This window comes from Saccoglossus kowalevskii, chromosome 12 (assembly GCF_978046115.1).
Source record: "Saccoglossus kowalevskii chromosome 12, keSacKowa6.1, whole genome shotgun sequence".
NCBI lineage: Eukaryota > Metazoa > Hemichordata > Enteropneusta > Harrimaniidae > Saccoglossus > Saccoglossus kowalevskii.
The window spans coordinates 36,359,652-36,380,473 of record NC_140652.1 but is presented as its reverse complement, the minus strand read 5'-3'; the positions used below and the strand labels follow the sequence as shown (position 1 = coordinate 36,380,473).

The 20,822-nt window shown below is 36.2% G+C and overlaps 1 protein-coding gene across 1 annotated transcript in view; it reads right to left on the bottom strand.

Moving 5' to 3' along the window:
* The window catches only part of LOC100372877 (cGMP-inhibited 3',5'-cyclic phosphodiesterase 3A-like), a 107,378-nt gene extending 87,329 nt beyond the window's left edge, over positions 1–20,049 (bottom strand). The window contains exon 1 of the mRNA XM_085506640.1: positions 19,257–20,049. Within this exon, the coding sequence (XP_085362766.1) occupies positions 19,257–20,042 (786 nt within the window). The 5' untranslated portion in view covers positions 20,043–20,049. The remainder of the gene's footprint in view (positions 1–19,256) is intronic.
* Positions 20,050–20,822: the final 773 nt, after the last annotated feature.

Sequence of the window (20,822 nt, the reverse complement as noted above, 5' to 3'; positions counted from 1 at the left end):
ATTCATCACAGTCATGAACATTTTTAAACATTGTAGCTCACATCTGCCAAAATCATTCTAACAATATCATACATAACTGAGCAATGGTGCAGGACGCAACTGTTTTATAATAAGACAAAACTAGAATGTACCTAATGGTTTAAGTGAGATTATCACAATACAGTATAGTGATGAATGTGATATCAATAAGCATTGTGACTTTTAATATCCTACAATAAAATAAGTAAAAAAATAATGCATATTATCATATTTAAATAAAGGAAATTCTGGACCTACGACTGACATCACATTATTTATAAGGCAATCACATGATATTATCTCAACAGCAAACTGGTTAATTTAGCTTTTTCTACCTGCATACATAAAGATGGAAAATATATCTTTCCATTGACACTTTAGTGATACTTTGCCATTTTCTTATTAACTTTATTAATCCATGTGTCTCTATTCAAAAAGTTGTGTGTATTACTATCAATATCATAGCGACAATTTTAGAAATGTAATTCCTTACAAAAATGTTGGGTTTTTTTAAACATTTAAGGTAGATAGTGTGTGGAAGGGTTGGGAGAAGGGTTGGTAGTGAGATGAAGGGTTGATAGTTAGAGGAAGGGTTGATAGTGAGAAGAAGGGTTGATAGTGAGTGGAAGGGTAGGTAGTGTGAGGAAGGGTTGATAGTGTGAGGAAGGGTTGATAGTGTGAGGAAGGGTTGATAGTGTGAGGGAGGGTTGATAGTAAGTGGAAGGGTTGGTAGTGAGTGGAAGGGTTGATAGTGAATGAAAGGGTTGGTAGTGAGAGGAAGGGCTGGTAGTGAGTGGAAGGGTTGGTAGTGAGAGGAAGGGTTGATAGTGAGAAGAAGGGTTGGAAGTGAGTGGAAGGGTTGATAGTGAGAGGAAGGGTTCATAGTTAGAGGAAAGATTGGTAGTGAGTGGGAGGGTTGTAAGTGAAGGAAAGGGTTGGTAGTGAGTGGAAGGGTTGATAGTGAGAGGGAGGGTTGATAGTGAGAAGAAGGTTTGATAGTGAGAGGAAGGGTTGCTAGTGACAGGAAGGGTTGCTAGTGAGAGGGAGGGTTGTTAGTGAGTGGAAGGGTTGGTAGTGAGTGGAAGGGTTGATAGTGAGAGGGAGGGTTGATAGTGAGAGGGAGGTTTGGCAGTGAGAGAGAGGGTTGGTAGTGAGAGGGAGGGTTGTTAGTGAGTGAAGGGTTGGTAGTGAGAGGAAGGGTTGATAGTGAGAGGGAGGTTTGGTAGTGAAATGGAGGGTTGCTAGTGAGAGGGAAGAATGTTAGTGAGTGGAAGGGTTGGTAGTGAGTAGAAGGGTTGATAGTGAGAGGGAGGGTCGATAGTGAGAGGGAGGTTTGGTAGTGAGTGGAAGGGTTGATAGTGAGAGGGAGGGTCGATAGTGAGAGGGAGGTTTGGTAGTGAGACAGAGGGTTGGTAGTGAGAGGGAGGGTTGGTAATGAGTGGAAGGGTTGGTAGTGAGTGGAAGGGTTGATAGTGAGAGGGAGGTTTGGTAGTGAGATGGAGGGTTGCTAGTGAGAGGGAGGGTTGCTAGTGAGAGGAAGGGTTGCTAGTGAGAGGAAGGGTTGCTAGTGAGTGGAAGGGTTGGTAGTGAGTGGAAGGGTTGATAGTGAGAGGGAGGGTTGATAGTGAGAGAGAGGTTTGGTAGTGAGAGAGAGGGTTGGTAGTGAGAGGGAGGGTTGTTAGTGAGTGGAAGGGTTGGTAGTGAGTGGAAGGGTTGATAGTGAGAGGGAGGTTTGGTAGTGAACTGGAGGGTTGCTAGTGAGAGGGAGGGTTGCTAGTGAGAGGGAAGAATGTTAGTGAGTGGAAGGGTTGGTAGTGAGTAGAAGGGTTGGTAGTGAGTGGAAGGGTTGATAGTGAGAGGGAGGGTTGATAGTGAGAGGGAGGTTTGGTAGTGAGAGAAAGGGTTGGTAGTGAGAGGGAGGGTTGGTAGTGAGTGGAAGGGTTGGTAGTGAGTGGAAGGGTTGATAGTGAGAGGGAGGTTTTGTAGTGAGATGGAGGGTTGCTAGTGAGAGGGAGGGTTGCTAGTGAGAGGGAGGGTTGCTAGTGAGAGGGAAGAATGTTAGTGAGTGGAAGGGTTGGTAGTGAGTAGAAGGGTTGGTAGTGAGTAGAAGGGTTGGTAGTGAGAGGAAGGGTTGGTAGTGAGTGGAAGGGTTGGTAGTGAGAGGAAGGGTTGGTAGTGAGAGGAAGGGTTGGTAGTGAGAGGAAGGGTTGGTAGTGAGTGGAAGGGTTGGTAGTGAGTGGAAGGGTTGGTAGTGAGAGGAAGGGTTGGTAGTGAGAGGGAGGTTTGGTAGTGAAATGGAGGGTTGCTAGTGAGAGGGAAGAATGTTAGTGAGTGGAAGGGTTGGTAGTGAGTAGAAGGATTGGGAGTGAGTGGAAGGGTTGGTAGTGAGTGGAAGGGTTGATAGTGAGAGGGAGGGTCGATAGTGAGAGGGAGGTTTGGTAGTGAGTGGAAGGGTTGATAGTGAGAGGGAGGGTCGATAGTGAGAGGGAGGTTTGGTAGTGAGAGAGAGGGTTGGTAGTGAGAGGGAGGGTTGGTAATGAGTGGAAGGGTTGGTAGTGAGTGGAAGGGTTGATAGTGAGAGGGAGGTTTGGTAGTGAGATGGAGGGTTGCTAGTGAGAGGGAGGGTTGCTAGTGAGAGGAAGGGTTGCTAGTGAGAGGAAGGGTTGCTAGTGAGTGGAAGGGTTGGTAGTGAGTGGAAGGGTTGATAGTGAGAGGGAGGGTTGATAGTGAGAGAGAGGTTTGGTGGTGAGAGAGAGGTTTGGTAGTGAGAGAGAGGGTTGTTAGTGAGTGGAAGGGTTGGTAGTGAGTGGAAGGGTTGATAGTGAGAGGGAGGTTTGGTAGTGAACTGGAGGGTTGCTAGTGAGAGGGAGGGTTGCTAGTGAGAGGGAAGAATGTTAGTGAGTGGAAGGGTTGGTAGTGAGTAGAAGGGTTGGTAGTGAGTGGAAGAGTTGATAGTGAGAGGGAGGGTTGATAGTGAGAGGGAGGTTTGGTAGTGAGAGAAAGGGTTGGTAGTGAGAGGGAGGGTTGGTAGTGAGTGGAAGGGTTGGTAGTGAGTGGAAGGGTTGATAGTGAGAGGGAGGTTTTGTAGTGAGATGGAGGGTTGCTAGTGAGAGGGAGGGTTGCTAGTGAGAGGGAGGGTTGCTAGTGAGAGGGAAGAATGTTAGTGAGTGGAAGGGTTGGTAGTGAGTAGAAGGGTTGGTAGTGAGTAGAAGGGTTGGTAGTTAGAGGAAGGGTTGGTAGTGAGTGGAAGGGTTGGTAGTGAGAGGAAGGGTTGGTAGTGAGAGGAAGGGTTGGTAGTGAGAGGAAGGGTTGGTAGTGAGAGGAAGGGTTGGTAGTGAGTGGAAGGGTTGGTAGTGAGTGGAAGGGTTGGTAGTGAGAGGAAGGGTTGGTAGTGAGAGGAAGGGTTGATAGTGAGAGGAAGGGTTGATAGTGAGAGGAAGGGTTGATAGCGAGAGGAAGGGTTGGTAGTGAGAGGAAGGGTTGGTAGTGAGAGGAAGGGTTGGTAGTGAGAGGAAGGGTTGGTAGTGAGTGGAAGGGTTGGTAGTGAGTGGAAGGGTTGGTAGTGAGAGGAAGGGTTGGTAGTGAGAGGAAGGGTTGGTAGTGAGAGGAAGGGTTGGTAGTGAGAGGAAGGGTTGGTAGTGAGAGGAAGGGTTAGTAGTGAGAGGAAGGGTTAGTAGTGAGAGGAAGGGTTGGTAGTGAGTGGAAGGGTTGGTAGTGAGTGGAAGGGTTGATAGTGAGAGGAAGGGTTGATAGTGAGAGGAAGGGTTGGTAGTGAGAGAAAGGGTTGATAGCGAGAAAAAGAGTATTAGACTGTATTTCCAGATGGCAACAAATAGCATGAATAATCCCCAGCTGAAGATGATTGATATCACACCATAATGTTGATAACAGGTCAAGGTTATTAGGTCAGAGCTGGTACTAAATTGCAATTGTCAACTCTTGAAACTCGATTCGATGCACCTGATTTAATCAATCAGAATAACATTGTATACCTATGAATACTTTGACGCATTCATGGTATCCTAAAACATCAGAAACTTTAGAACTGTAGTTTACATAGAAACTGTACTCTCTTTGACGAAAGTATATATTTACGAAAGGAAACGCTTGAACTGCAGGAACTGAATAACCACTTGTATTATATCACTACTTGTGTGTATTGCCTACTGCCAATATTTACACTACCTCCACTCACCATACAAAGCCTCCACCACTCGCCTTTTATCACTCAAGACATAACATCAACCAATAAGCCTTAAGACCTTGAAAAAGTCTCACATCTTGTTATTTTAAGGGGTAGAAATTCAATATCAATGACTATTTCTCATGTATTTTTCCTCAAATATGAAAGCAGTAGTGATTAAGTTGAGACGTAAACAATTTTCATGTATAAGGTCAATTAACCAACCATGCACTCAAATGGAACTTACAAAAACATTAGCAAAACAATAATCCGCTGCTGAACATTCCTCATTGTAAATTGTTTTATCCTCATAGCATTAAGTTCCAAAACAGTAACCACTTTAGGTAACAATTGGTGAAATTGGAGACTATTGCAGATCTGAGATCCCTAATATTATGTTTGCTACTGTTGTTACGTGAATACATGCCAAAGCTGATATCCATCCAACCCTATATATGGCTAGAGATGCATAAAACATGACTAGTACATGTATGAGGGAAGTTTTAAATAAAAAAATCCATTGGTAATCAGTGTTTCCCCTGAGCAAATATTGTAATGGGAAATGTTGGGGTCTCATCTCAAAACATCTTGCATCAAGTGTACATGAATACAAAATTTATAAAATTTAAAAATGAAAATAAGACTAAGAGAGAACATTGTTGCTAAAAACTAGTGATCAAAGTGAAAATTAATATATTTACTGCACTAAATGTAACTGATATTAATGAAAATTAATTCGCAGGAACAGAATTCTGTATATGTGACAGTGTACTCCTTGCTATCAGGAAACCAGATAAACTTCCACTATTTGCCTTGACTCATGAACTCAAAAAAAGTTAAAGCAGTATATAGATAATGAATAGACTCCCTAGGTTGCTAAAAATAAGTACAATATAAACAAGTGAGCCCACCCCAGCATGTACACAGACCAGCAGGCCATTTATATATAAATTTCTTTTCAGTGACTATATATTATTAAAAAGCCTCAATTTTTGGAAAAAAAATACAAATACCTACATGTAGAATTTTCTGCTGCATTTTTGTATTCTTTGTATCTAACAATTGAATTGTTCACAGTGAAAAAATACTTCCTGCAATTTTGTCGTTGACAATAATGGTGTTATTATGAGCGCAGAGGAAATCTAGTATTTTTGCTGTCACGAATGCAATATATTCCCTCTCGTCATTGGCTCACTACATACTATCTCCATACTCATCTTCAAAAAACAGGAAATCGGCTCTTCCCACGACTCTTCCCACGACATACGTGAGAGAGTTCCATCACTGCGGACAATGTCTGTGATTACAATCATCTGTGTCAACAATGTACACCTGATCAACTCTGATAATCTCAAATACGCACACAGATTATGAAAGTCATAGTTTATTATATGAAGTGATTTCTGTCCAATTATTAAATAATAAGCATGCATATCATTGTGCTAATATCATGGAAAATATGTGCACAATAATTTTAAATTCAAAATAAACTCCAATTTCTAGTTTCCAAATCATTAATATCATAGTGCCGACGATTTAGTGATTGCTTTTATTCATGTTTATATTTCATTCAAGATTTGTTTTGCTGATGACCTTGTACATTTTACAAACTGGCATAACAGCCACAGTATGATTCTAATGTGACATGTTTATTTTAGAAGCTATCATGTTCAAGTACATCTATCAGAGTTTGATGATGTAGTACAAATTAAATGAATACCTATCACATGTGCTTAACATGTATGTTCAATGGTTTGGCTCATTATACACTGTCATATGCTCATACTTGTTTTTCTCATTCATTTTGACTATCTGTGAAGGGGATTTTTTCAAAATAAGTAGAAAAATCTAAATACAAGATTTAGGTTTGACAATGGTCCTGGTGGTTGCTATGGTTATATAAAATAGATGGAAGAAAAAAAAATATTTTTAATTCTTGGGTAAAATATGAGCAAATGATAAATTTGAAATATTGAAATATTATTTTTTTTTCAAAATTATAGCTAGACCTTCTTGGTCTCACAGTACAGCCATCTCTTTTGAACTGACCATGTGATGTCTCTTCTGGTCTAATAGTTTTACTATTCTCTGAGATTATCAGAGGGATGTTTCTTACAGACTCATAGTCAGAAATACGTCTCTCCCAGTCTAATGGTTTAGCCATTCATTCAAGACTATCAATGGTCTTCCCTCTAGACCTCAGAGCTAGGCAGTTCTTTAATGCCTTAAAGACTGTCAGTGGTATATTACAACATAATCTACAAGTACAATCTGCACTGCAAATTTCTGATGGCATGCCTAAGGCAGCATGGACAACGTTAATGGCATAGTAGTACGTCATACATTGCCATCAACCATCAATAGTGTACATGTCCAAGGCCTGAAGGCAGAAATGTGCAAAACAGAAAGTACCAGTAAATATCACTTGGGATTTGGGAATGTTCTTCGGGTACTCTTGAGATTACTAACTTAAAGGTTTATTTGAATTTTGCCGATACAGATGTACAATGTTTACTCGTACTCAATCTTGGTTTAGAAGTTACTTTGAAAAAAACTAATTATGAAACCTATTAGCACCAAAATATATTTAAAAAATATTATAACATAATTATAATTCATATACTAATAATATTCCTATTATTATGCTCAATACAACGATAACTGAAGTATTCATTGCTTAAACTGGTTAAAAACTTAAACAATGGCATTATAAAGTATGCAATTCAAATAAACAATACTATTCGATAAAAAAAACAATTGTTTCCATGGAAACCACATACCTGGTAACCAAGAATCATGAGAATACCTATGTTGTCAAGTTCTGCAACTAATGGGAGGGGGGCATCCAGGCCTTGCAATAAACCTGGCTATTAATCATTTTCCTTCAAAGTTCTAACAAACAGAATTTGTTGCAATATTTTGGTAAGCAGGAAGGGGGTGTGCTCTTTTCATAATGAAGAGATCTCTTTAATTTAATACATGCAAGTAAATTTAAAGAAAATAATGAAAAAAATTAAACTTATTAAAAATGTATACAAAAACAAATAATTATTAAACCAGGGATTTGATTCTTCAGAGCTTTACTTAATCAAGTAATAAAATATAAATAAGTGACATATCCACCAACCCTCTAATATAAGTGGTCCAACCCTAACTGGTGACATATCCACCAACCCTCTAATATAAGTGGTCCAACCCTAACTGTTGACATATCCACCAACCCTCTAATATAAGTGGTCCAACCCTAACTGGTGACATATCCACCAACCCTCTAATATAAGTGGTCCAACCCTAACTGGTTACATATCCACCAACCCTCTAATATAAGTGGTCCAACCCTAACTGGTGACATATCCACCAACCCTCTAATACAAGTGGTCCAACCCTAACTGGTGACATATCCACCAACCCTCTAATACAAGTGGTCCAACCCTAACTATTGACATATCCACCGACCCTCTAATATAAGTGGTCCAACCCTAGCTATTGAAATAACCACCAACCCTCTAATATAAGTGGTCCAACCCTAACTGGTGACATATCCACCAACCCTCTAATATAAGTGGTCCAACCCTAACTGGTGACATATCCACCAACCCTCTAATATAAGTGGTCCAACCCTAACTATTGACATAACCACCAACCCTAACTATTGACATAACCACCAACCCACTAATATAAGTGGTTCAACCCTAACTATTGACATATCCACTAACCCTCTAATATAAGTGGTCCAACCCTAACTATAGGCATATCCACCAACCCTCTAATATAAGTGGTCCAACCCTAACTATTGACATAACCACCAACCCACTAATATAAGTGGTTCAACCCTTACTATTGACATATCCACTAACCCTCTAATATAAGTGGTTCAACCCTAACTATTGACATATCCACCTAACCTCTAATATAAGTGGTTCAACCCTAACTATTGACATAACCACCAACCCTCTAATATAAGTGGTCCAACCCTAACTATTGACATAACCACCAACCCCCTAATATAAGTGGTCCAACCCTAAGTATTGACATAACCACCAACCCTCTAATATAAGTGGTCCAACCCTAACTATTGACATAACCACCAACCCTCTAATATAAGTGGTCCAACCCTAACTATTGACATAACCACCAACCCACTAATATAAGTGGTTCAACCCTTACTATTGACATATCCACTAACCCTCTAATATAAGTGGTTCAACCCTAACTATTGACATATCCACCAACCCTCTAATATAAGTGGTCCAACCCTAACTATTGACATATCCACCAACCCTCTAATATAAGTGGTCCAACCCTAACTATTGACATAACCACCAACCCTCTAATATAAGTGGTCCAACCCTAACTATTGACATATCCACCAACCCTCTAATATAAGTGGTCAAACCCTAACTATTGACATAACCACCAACCCTAACTATTGACATAACCACCAACCCACTAATATAAGTGGTTCAACCCTAACTATTGACATATCCACTAACCCTCTAATATAAGTGGTCCAACCCTAACTATAGGCATATCCACCAACCCTCTAATATAAGTGGTTCAACCCTAACTATTGACATATCCACCAACCCTCTAATATAAGTGGTCAAACCCTAACTATTGACATAACCACCAACCCTCTAATATAAGTGGTTCAACCCTAACTATTGACATGTTTTACAAAAATTCACACAACTGGTATTTGATCTACACTCTTCACAAGGTTTTTTCAATGTCAATATGTATATGCAAACATCCGACAAGTGACAAGTGACAAGTGACAAGCAAAATACACATTATCCAGGTGACAACAAATACAACATTTTCAATGGTTCTTCAAATACTTTTATTTAGTTTTGCGAACAATGATCAATCAAAAATTATTGTAGAAAATTAAAAAATAAATACAAATTTGTAACACTTCATAAAAAAACCTTCAAAATTTGAGTTGTACATTTTTCATCAAAATTGATCAAAGCATGTAATTATTTTATTCAAAATTATCTCAAAAATGACTGTAAAATGTTGCACCACATATTGAGCATAAAAATAAGATCAAAGTGTTAATGAACAACGCTCAAGTACGTGCTACATTGCAGCAGACTACGAACAAATGTAATAAGCAATTCTATTTCCATCATAGCGTTTTTCAATCAAGACATCAAGGTCAATTTCCTGTGACCTCAGGGAAATTATGGGTCTTCACTGGAGACTCATAAGTTAGTAGAGATACTGTTAAACACATTTCACTAGAGACACATTTAGAAAAATCAAAATATTTTGTAAGAGTAAAAGAGACAAAGTCTAACAATTGATCAAATCGAATCATTTATGAGAGCAAACATTTAACAGTCCCCAGTGATGTACACAGTACATGGAAAAAATAACTGAATACACACATCATGTTAGCGACACTCCTAGTACATTGTAGTTATTAACCATAGTTGAAAAAAAAATAAAAACTGTAAATTTAACAAAAATTATATTTTTAATATTTAATTTTGATCAAACAAGTACAACAGTAAGAAGAAGAATTTTTATCAAACAAATGTTAGATTATTATTATTATTAAAACAAAAATTCAGATTGATAAATATGTGGTGTATAATAAATATATCAACTAATCTACAAGGTTCTCTTAGGTAAAACAATAATAATGCAATTGACGAGTCATATCTCCATGACATCCACATTGTATTAACAAAGTACGATATCAGATAACAATCATGTGTCAATCACACTACAAGAGTAAACCTGGTGTGTGTAGATATGTACAAATCAGTAATAAGCAATCCAACATTCTCTCAGTAATAAGCTATCCAACATTCCCTCAGTAATAAGCAATCCAACATTCTCTCAGGAATAAGCAATCCAACATTCTCTCAGGAATAAGCAATCCAACATTCTCTCAGTAATAAGCTATCCAACATTCCCTCAGTAATAAGCAATCCAACATTCTCTCAGTAATAAGCAATCCAACATTCTCTCAGTAATAAGCAATCCAACATTCTCTCAGTAATAAGCAATCCAACATTCTCACAGCAATAAGCAATCCAACATTCTCACAGCAATAAGCAATCCAACATTCTCTCAGGAATAAGCAATCCAACATTCTCTCAGGAATAAGCAATCCAACATTCTCTCAGGAATAAGCAATCCAACATTCTCTCAGTAATAAGCTATCCAACATTCTCACAGCAATAAGCAATCCAACATTCTCTCAGTAATAAGCAATCCAACATTCTCACAGCAATAAGCAATCCAACATTCTCTCAGGAATAAGCAATCCAACATTCTCTCAGGAATAAGCAATCCAACATTCTCTCAAGAAGAAGCAATCTAACATTCTTGTATGTTATTTTCAATATTTCACATCTTGCACCAGAAGCAGCCGACATTGTATAAGTCTCAACAATAGCATAGCCATAATTACAGTTAAATATATCAGCAAATATTCTTTTTTAAATGTTTAAAAAAAAACATTCTATAACATTTAAATTTCATCTGATCCTAAACATTGTCACTAGCTTAAAATATTGATTAAGTTCAAAATAGCTGTTATTACCTAACAACCTGTATGTTGCTATGCCTAATTGCTAAAAATTGCTTGATAATATTTTTGTGTATACAGTACAGAAATATCAGATAATTCTCACGAAGGATGAATATCTGCAATATATAATTTCACTAACTGCTGCTATTAAAATGAATACAACAAAGAGCCAACTTACACACCAATAAAAGGCCCCACCCTGCACCCAAATTCGTGTAAATTCTAGTCAGTAGATGAATGTAGGTGTTTAACAGCAAATACCACAGCAAACCATGAATTTCTGCTTGTGGTAAAAAGGTGCACTAATTATCAACTACCCCTAAATCCATCATCCGTCTGTCAGCCTGCACCCACGCACCAACGACCATACATACATATCTCAACATACTTACTATTACCAGTTACACCATTTGTAGTTTCTGTCAAAGCAGAGGTCAAACTGTCAGTAAGCCACCTGGCCATGATATATCTGAATGTTGATTCCATGGACGTGTCAGTATGTTATTTATTTCCTCCAATACCATGTCAAATATGTATGAACAGTACATATGGAAATGTTTTATGCGTTATCACCCATCAGAAACTTTCACATATAATACAAGCAGCCTCTCGGCTGAGATAGCTCCGCTGTTAGCAATGCACACTTCAATTAAAGAACAGAAGATATCATTAGAAAATGAACAATATGCATAGTATCAATGCAATGGGACTTGCTGTTTTCAACAAGAATTCAAAAATATCATTTTTGACCAGAAATAATTGTGGTTTTTAACAAGAAGAAAATATCACTTTTTACCAAAAATGACAAAAATATTCATCAAAATTAGAGAATTGAAGATATCATGATGAGATGAACAAATTTGAGAGTGGTCCACATGTAGTACCTATATATGTAATATCAAAGCAATTGGACTTGCGGTTTTTAACAAGAAGTCGAAAATATCACTTTTTACCAAAAATGACAAAAATATTCACCAAAATTAGAGAATTAAAGATATCATTACAAAATGAACAAATCTGAGAGAGGTCCACATGTAATATCAAAGCAATTGGACTTGCGGTTTTTAACAAGAAGTTGAAAATATCACTTTTTACCAAAAATGACAAAAATATTCACCAAAATTAGAGAATTAAAGATATCATCACAAAGTGAACAAATCTGAGAGAGGTCCACATGTAGTACCTATATATGTAATATCAAAGCAATTGAACTTGCGGTTTTTAACAAGAAGTCGAAAATATCACTTTTTACCAAAAATGACAAAAATATTCACCAAAATTAGAGAATTAAAGATATCATTACAAAGTGAACAAATCTGAGAGAGGTCCACATGTAGTACTTATATATGTAATATCAAAGCAATTGAACTTGCGGTTTTTAACAAGAAGTCGAAAATATCACTTTTTACCAAAAATGACAAAAATATTCACTAAAATTAGAGAATTGAAGATATGATCATGAAATGAACAAATCTAAGAGAGGTCTACCCAAGGTATATATACACCAAGTATCAAAGCATTCAGGCTTGTAGTTTTCAAGAAGAAGTCGAAAATGTAAAACATTGACACAGACGACGGACGGCGACGGACAATCACAAAGTCGACAGCGGAGCTAATAAAACAATTTGAAAATCATTGGGTTAAAAAAGGATTTGTTTTTTGTTCCACAATATTTAGGCAGCAACCAAATAAAACATGTATGCTGACCTGAAATAAATTATTTCACCAAGCTTAATGTACAACAATCAAACACTTGTACTTGTATGCAATTAATTATTAACATAATTCAAATGACCTGCATTTTGAGACTGGGATAATTAGGTCAAAGTTCAAATATCATCACTAGACACTGAATAATTTTGTTGACAATTTTTTTGATTGTGATCAGATTGCTTTATGTACATAGAAAAGTAAAGAACATTTTATTTTGAAGTCAGATAAAGCATCACTGTCACCGACATTTAAATTGTTTGTATTATATGAAATACTGTTGTGATTAAATTGTAACAAATACAAGTGCACAAAGTTAATTTTCAAACTATTTCTGCTTGAATTAAAATTTTACAGTACTAACAATGGACATATACACAATGCATTATGGGAGAGAACTTTTCATTAATTAATGAAAAGTTATTATCACATTAGAAACTCACTAAATTAAACGTCAATGGGCAGGTGACACCCCCCCCCCCACCCCCGGCTTTAACAATATTACAATACAATTCAAACATGCATCTTTTTTCAGATCCTGAGTATATGAACCTATAATACTGAAGACATGTAAAGATGACATCTTTTATGCGACTCAAACCTACCTTAAGAACCACATGCTTATATTTCAAATTTTTGTATAATATTAGGAATTATTATACCATGGAATTTACAATACAGTAACACATCGACCTCGCCAACACATCGGTCATTGTACTATCTTTATATGTACTTTGCAGTATTCTTGTAATAACCTCATAATACTCAATGTTACAGATATTAGGTATCACTTACAACACAAAACCCAAGTGAGCATTCAATGTAAAAGGACATAAAATACTAAGTGTTTCAGACTGTTCATAAAGTGACTTTATTCCCATATTCCAACAAATTTTTTCTAAATGAAAAAATTCGCTATCCCAAAATGAAATCTCAACAAAAGTCTGTCAAAAGTGTAATCAGTTTGGAGAGACTAAAATTGAATTAGTCAATATATTGATTAATTATTAGTGACTGATACTGAATTAATTGGGAAAATCATTGATCACAGAAACAACCAAGGGGAGGTTATTTTAATTACAATTTGTCACAATGTAACAAATTTACTTTACAAAAAAACATTACTGGAACAAGAAATGAGTAGTAGTTACATAGTACCGTAAAATCTGTATTAGAAGCTGCATCCCTAATAGAAGTCGCACCCATTCTTTTTGAATACCGGTAATTGAGAACCAAAAAACCATCATTTCTCATATGTGTAGATGCTCTAATAGAAGCCGCATCCCCTTGGTTGCATTGTACCATTTTAATAGAAGCCGCGGCTTCTAATACAGATTTTACAGTGTATATATGGCCCTTAGTGTGTATTCTACATCTTTATCACAAACAATAACCATTCTTATTCCAAATGAGAGTCATTCTCTGATATTGGGATAAAGATATTAAGATTAGGATTAGGATTATTATAACATGAATCCACTAATGCCTACAAGAAAAAACAAAGTTTTCTCCCAATAATCTCATCCAATAGTAACATAATATCAATTACTAACTGTTTATCTATTTACTCTGAGATTCAACTCTAAACGACAAATTGACAGTTTTCAAATAAAAACACAATTATAATTTTTTGAGTTTAATCTAAAAATTGAGATAACTGCTGAATGTGACCAAATAAATAATGGCAGGTGGAATGATTCATTTTAATGGAAGAACAAAATGTGAAATGAGCTAGAATTTACAGATAGAAAAAAAATGTTAGATAAACCCCTCTGTATATTACCCCTCCCTCTTTCATTAATTGTTGAACCCAATTACATAAGTAATTTTGGGTGAAATGAAATCGACATGCAATATGCTTCAGAGACTTTGTAACAAAAGGCCATCGAATAATAAAAAAAAATGTAATATCAACATGAATACATGGATGTATGGTTATTTGAAATTATTTAATTATTGGTTGTTCTGTAGTACATTTTTTAGAGAATTCTTTGCTCTCTGTTCAAGTTTGCTGTGTTCTTACATGCACATGGACAGACATGGCACACTGGAACCACAATGCACCATCTCCCGATCACTTCAAGAGACTGCGCTATGCGTGAAATCGAAAGTAAAAACAGGTCATAGTGTCACAGTGGCGACAAATATCGCATGGGATTTGACAAAAGTGAAAGTATTTCGGGGGATATTTCCATGTTTAATAATGTGCTGTACACATTTGACGATGGTCAATTTCGATGAAGTAAGGGTATTCAAACACTATTTCCCTGTCAAAGATCGGCTTTTCGATGTCAGCTACGAAAAAAAGAAATTCAAGTCAAATTATTACTTTCTTTCAAATTGTCCAAAGTTGATATCTTGCCTACAAGTAACACAGAATGTACAATAGTCTTTAACAGTTAGAGAAAAATGTATCAGATTCATTGCTCATTTTGTGAGATTACTGAACTCTTAGTTGGTGAAAAATAGTGAAAAAAGTGATAAGAGCGAAACCTGGCAGTCCTGAGAATAGCTGGGTATCTTTATCTATGGTGTGTATACATGTACGTGTTTTGTTTCACACTCAATTTCTAATCCACTTATTCAGAGATTAAGTCGATAAAAATAGCCTCCTTTTCCAAATGGTTGCCATAGAAACATGTGCTTATATAAATGATGAAGATGTGTTGAAATCAAAGGAGTTTTGATTTGTGTCAAGTTACCATGGTAATTTCTCTATGTTAATTGAATTCACTAAAATTAGAAGATATTGTTTATGGTAAAATGCACTATACACGTATGTACGATAAAATGCACTATACACGTACATACGATGAATTGCACTATACACATAGGTACGATAAAATGTACTATACACGTACATACGCTAAAATGCACTGTACACGTACATACGATAAAATGCACTATACACGTATATAAGATAAAATGTACTATACACGTACATATGATAAAATGCACTATACACGTATGTATGATAAAATGCACTGTACACGTACATACGATAAAATGCACTATACACGTATGTACGATAAAATGCAATATACACGTATGTACGATAAAATGCACTATACACGTATGTACGATAAAATGCAATATACACGTATGTACGATAAAATGCACTATACACGTATGTACGATAAAATGCACTATACACGTATGTACGATAAAATGCACTATAACACGTATGTATGATAAAATGCACTATACACGTATGTACGATAAAATGCAATATACACGTATGTATGACAAAATGCACTATACACGTATGTACGATAAAATGCACTATACATGTATGTACGATAAAATGCCCTATACACGTATGTACGATAAAATGCACTATACACGTATGTATGATAAAATGCACTATACACGTATATATGATAAAATGCACTATACACGTATGTATGATAAAATGCACTATACACAAGTGCATGCGATACAATGAACATATCCAATAAGTGATTGTGTAACATATTTATTAAATAAGTGCAGTAATTTTATTGGTTGCGATCAAACAAATGATTAATTTTTAGAACCAACAATGTATTTAATTATAGAGACACAGTTTTGGCTGATTTTAACAGCAGTCCTCCATAAGTCAGCAAGCAGTTGAGGAGGCTCAGTACATTGCCGCTGTAAGGTTGGGAGAATTAGAAACAACGACACGTATAGTAAGGACATTCAGGTTAATGGGTGTAATACAAGAAAAATATTACATAGCTTTATGAGACTTCTATTGCAAGATATACAGGTAAAGATGCAAGTATAGTAAAATGTGCTATACATGTATAAATGGTGAAATGTTCTTCTGTGAAATACCTCATCAAGGGCCAGATGACATGATTATATTTTCGCAAAACAGTATCACTATTTCTTTTGTTTTTTTGAAACTTGTGTGCTTTTCAATATTGTGCATTTTGTAATAGATTATGTAATAATTAATCATCACAATATTCGTTTGGATTAATTATAAAAATATTATTCAAATGTTATTTAGTATTTTAATCAGTATGAACATTTGAAGATTGAAGATTGTGATCTCAAGTCTAATTTTCCAGATGATATTTTTCTTGAGGTAATGAAAAATGCAAAAGCTCTTTCACTATACCTTAAAGATACTATCTATAAATCCCCTGATTAAAAGTTGCAAAAATAGTGAAGTTTTTATTTTGATATTTCTTTAGTCTTTATTTTTTTCAGTTTTATTGTTTGTTTGTTTTTATTACATTTGTTTATTTTTGTCTTGTTATTCTCTTTACCTTACTAAATCCTCTGATGATTTAGTTGTGTAATAAAGTTATTATTATTTTTACCACTACAATGGTCTCGCAGTGCTACAGTGGTCATGCAGTGCACATTTAAATTTTGTGTAAACAAATGTACTGTAAGCATACAGTAACGCTTGGGAGAACACTGACCATCAAATCTACTGAACACACAACCCTCGATTTGGTAAACTCATTCTGTGAGAATATTCAGTATCAAGTTTCCCATATATAAACACTCATACACATACCCTTTTTCTTACTAGAGTGGAATTAACTAAAAAGAATGTTATTTATCCCCAAATATTTTTATTGGTGAAAATAAATTACATGCTCTAACAGTTATTTGAATCTTATTGTAAAATACAATTTGGAGGAGAAAAAACTTTGTCAATATGTGACAGAAGATGTCTTCAATCTAGTGTTTAATGTCAGAAGGTATGCACTCTCCTGTAAGGTAGAAAAACACAATATCGATTGAACAGCAAAGTAGCTTCAGGGGAACTGTTTTATTTATGGAGTTGTTATTCACATGTTTGACTGCTATATGCGTTATGTTCAGGACTGGACATGTTGTTTTCTTCTCCTTCCTCATAAATTTCAAAACACGAAGATGTGAACATTTTTTCTCCCCCAGTTACTAAATTTATCCAACAGACTTGACAGCATATTTATAGGGGTGAAGAGTGAGGGTTGTGGTAGGATGGTGGGGGTGTCTAGAATGACCTCTCAACCTCAGCATTCAGCTATAACTGTCTATACCCATCTTATTTTAATTGAGCAAACAATGAAAATAGAGAGAGGCAGAGTTACCAATCATATCAACCTCACACCAAGGAACAAGACTTTCTGTCGTCTGATGTCACTTCAGTTTTGATTCAATCATGCAAATTACTTTAAAGTACAGGATTTTTTTTTATAGAAGAATCTTTTTATTTAACTTAAAAGAACATCCAAAATAAGAACACCCCTACCTGTTAAATTTCATCATAGCAATTTGTTATGTGAAAATAATCATTATTATTGAACTTATTGAGATTTTGATATCATGACAATAAGGAAAAAAATATACAAATGATAAGATATGATAGAATTTTATTTGGAACGTACCAATGAAGTCTTGAGTAAAGTCCAAGAATAACAAAACAAAACATTCAGGACAACAAAAACTTACAGTACTAAAACATATCAAGAATATAGAATATAGAAAATAAATTTTGCAAAAATGCTAAGAATGAAAAAATCATTACTTGAAACAATAATTCATCCATGCTAAAATCTTCCAGCATTGGGGCATAGATGTATAGAGCTGCAAGGAATCCAGATCTTTGTTCATTTGATATATGTACATATAACATCTGATAATGAACAAGATGTTTAAAATAGGATCAGCATTTACAGGTTTCATGTTCATTTCCCTCGCATGCAACAAGAGCACATGGTTGCTAGCGACCCTGGATAGCGACAGTAATGATTACTGATTTCTGAACTTGATGATCAGAGTAAAGTTACTGTAAACAGGTATGAATGCAGTATTAAGACAGGTGTTTTATACTCACTTGTAATCTTTAGTTTTTAGTTACACAGTAAAAAGCATTCAATTACAACAGAATGATATTAATTGTAGACTTCATTCTAAACTTACAAATGAATTTTGCTGTAATCATTTTTAATAGTATTTTAACAGCTCTCTTTTTAGATAACGATAGCCAGGCTGATTGGTGTCATCAAAAGATTCAGTACTCCAGGGAGCCTGTCCCATTGTGAGACTTCTTTCCTGACAATACGAATCATACTGAGGCCTGTAATGTATTGTTTACGTCACCGTTAAAGGCCGGAGGCCATCGGAATGTCAACAGTGAAGTGTCGATTTCTCATCTGCTGGCAAAAAATGCCATACATCGACAAGGGGAGGTGAAACATGAAGCGATGTCGACCAGACTGTTTCTGCGTTGCTCGGGAAAAAATCCTGAAGCTTGTATTTTTTTTTTTTTTTTTTTTTTTCGTTTTTTTTTGGGGGGGTGGTATGTTAAAACTGTGAGATGGCTAATTGCCTGGTGCTGTATATCGATTTCTATACCACTTGAGTTATCTTATTCGCAGCCAAGGTGATTAAAAAATAATGTAACACGGACATTCTCGCACGTGAAAAACAGTGATGTTATTACTGATACGTTTTTATCGCTCTACTTGAAAGCGTTGGCTTGCATGATATGTGCGTTAAAATGAAATCACCAATCACAGGCCGTTTGCACACACATTCCACTAAACTCAAACAAATCGCATAAAACTACGACAAAAATCTGGCGTCTGTTTTTTGTTTTTGTTTTTTTTTTATTAAAAAAAACGCTGTACATTCGTATGCTATTTTTTCTGAACTGCGCGTTGAGAGTGAATACACACAAGATCTCCCTTGGATTTAAACGCGATGTGACGCAAAATGACGATCATTTTATTAATTGCAACATTGTGCCCATACAAAAATCGTTCTCAGGAATAACAAAATACTATAATGACAAAGCAAGCCTACCTGTTTTTGTATAAGTGCCGGTAGAGACGTCCGTCTTGCTTTGTGGTTGTGACTTGTTGTGCTGGAAGAACTCGAAGTCCTACGTCGCCGGATAACGGGAATTTTTCCATCATTTCCAAACTGTGTGGTGAAAGTTTGCCGAAATGCAGACTCTACGGACTTGGCTAAAATACAGCCCAAAATCCCACAAGAATATGCTAAATAAGGCCTTAAAACGGCCGGTAAATCGACCAACGTACAGCCGCTAATAAATCGAATAATACTTATAAATATAATGACAATCGCACTATGAGTCGTCTGAAGGGATGAAAACAGACTGCAAACGCTGATCACGGCTAACACCGTCGTCGCTTGTAGCGGACGAAAAATGTCACCTCCGAGCACGATTTGGGCGAAGATTTCCCCGATGTGGCAACTGAGAAAAAGTATATACACACTGGAGCTGCTCCATGATTTTCGTAAAAAAAGTGCTAGCCAATAGAAAGCACACAGGATACTAAAACTGGGTATCGCAACCCCGAGCAGTCTCTGCAATAACCATGGAAAATCCACAAGATAGATCAGTAAGCTTGCTACCATAACGATGCCCGCACACATCAAACCCACTTCAGTCGGCGATGGTTTGAATCCTTTGACACCTAGCCAGTTTAGATAAGGGGAGTAAGTTCCGTACTCAAGAGGAGAAACCAATGCTCTAATGTATCCGTTATTGTCACTCGCATCGCCACGATCGCGGTCGTGTTTACGCGCTGGCTGTATCTCTCTCCTTGTCGCCATTTTCAACATTGACCCGTTTCGCAGGGACATGTGGGTAATTCTCCGTGACCCGCATAAATACTGCCACCTTTTGGCTTGTTCGCTGTACGTGCGTTTTGAGCCATATTTACGTTTTTCACGAGTTTCGAAAACAGACGTGTCATATAAACTCCCACGCAACTCTACAAATGCCTGAAATTCATTTCCGTGGAAGAATTTACAGTACGATTTTCAATATATTTATGTTAAAAATACGTACTTTCTGCTTTTACTTTCTATTAGGAACAACATTTTGTATTATTTCTGACGGCAGATTACGTTGATGGTGCTCCAATATTGTTTGCCGTTTTTTTTATTATTTATTTGTGTATTTTTTTCAATCCCGTTTACTTTATTTTAGTTGTTATGCAAATTTCGTGTCCGGATTCGTGCAACCAAATACGCACGCGTCGTACAAAAGGTTCCATGCGTTTACGGCGCACAGCCCGTTTGTATACACGATATAGTAGTGACTTGACACGGCTAATAAGCAAAATATGTAAAAGTTCGAAAAGTACAACAAATGTGATACTTGTTGAGTGAAAGGTTCTGTCAAATAAATGACAAAAATAATATAAAAATCAAGCACACTCAAACTTGATTTTATAAAAACTGCGATTCCCTGTAGAGGTACATGTATATACTACTTTAGTGACAATTTTGGGCTGAAAATAGACAAAATGCACACAATTGAAGATATTAATTAATTTTTTTTTTACTGTAAATCAGAAAGAATAATTCAACTAAGCTTTACGAAATTGTGACCATACA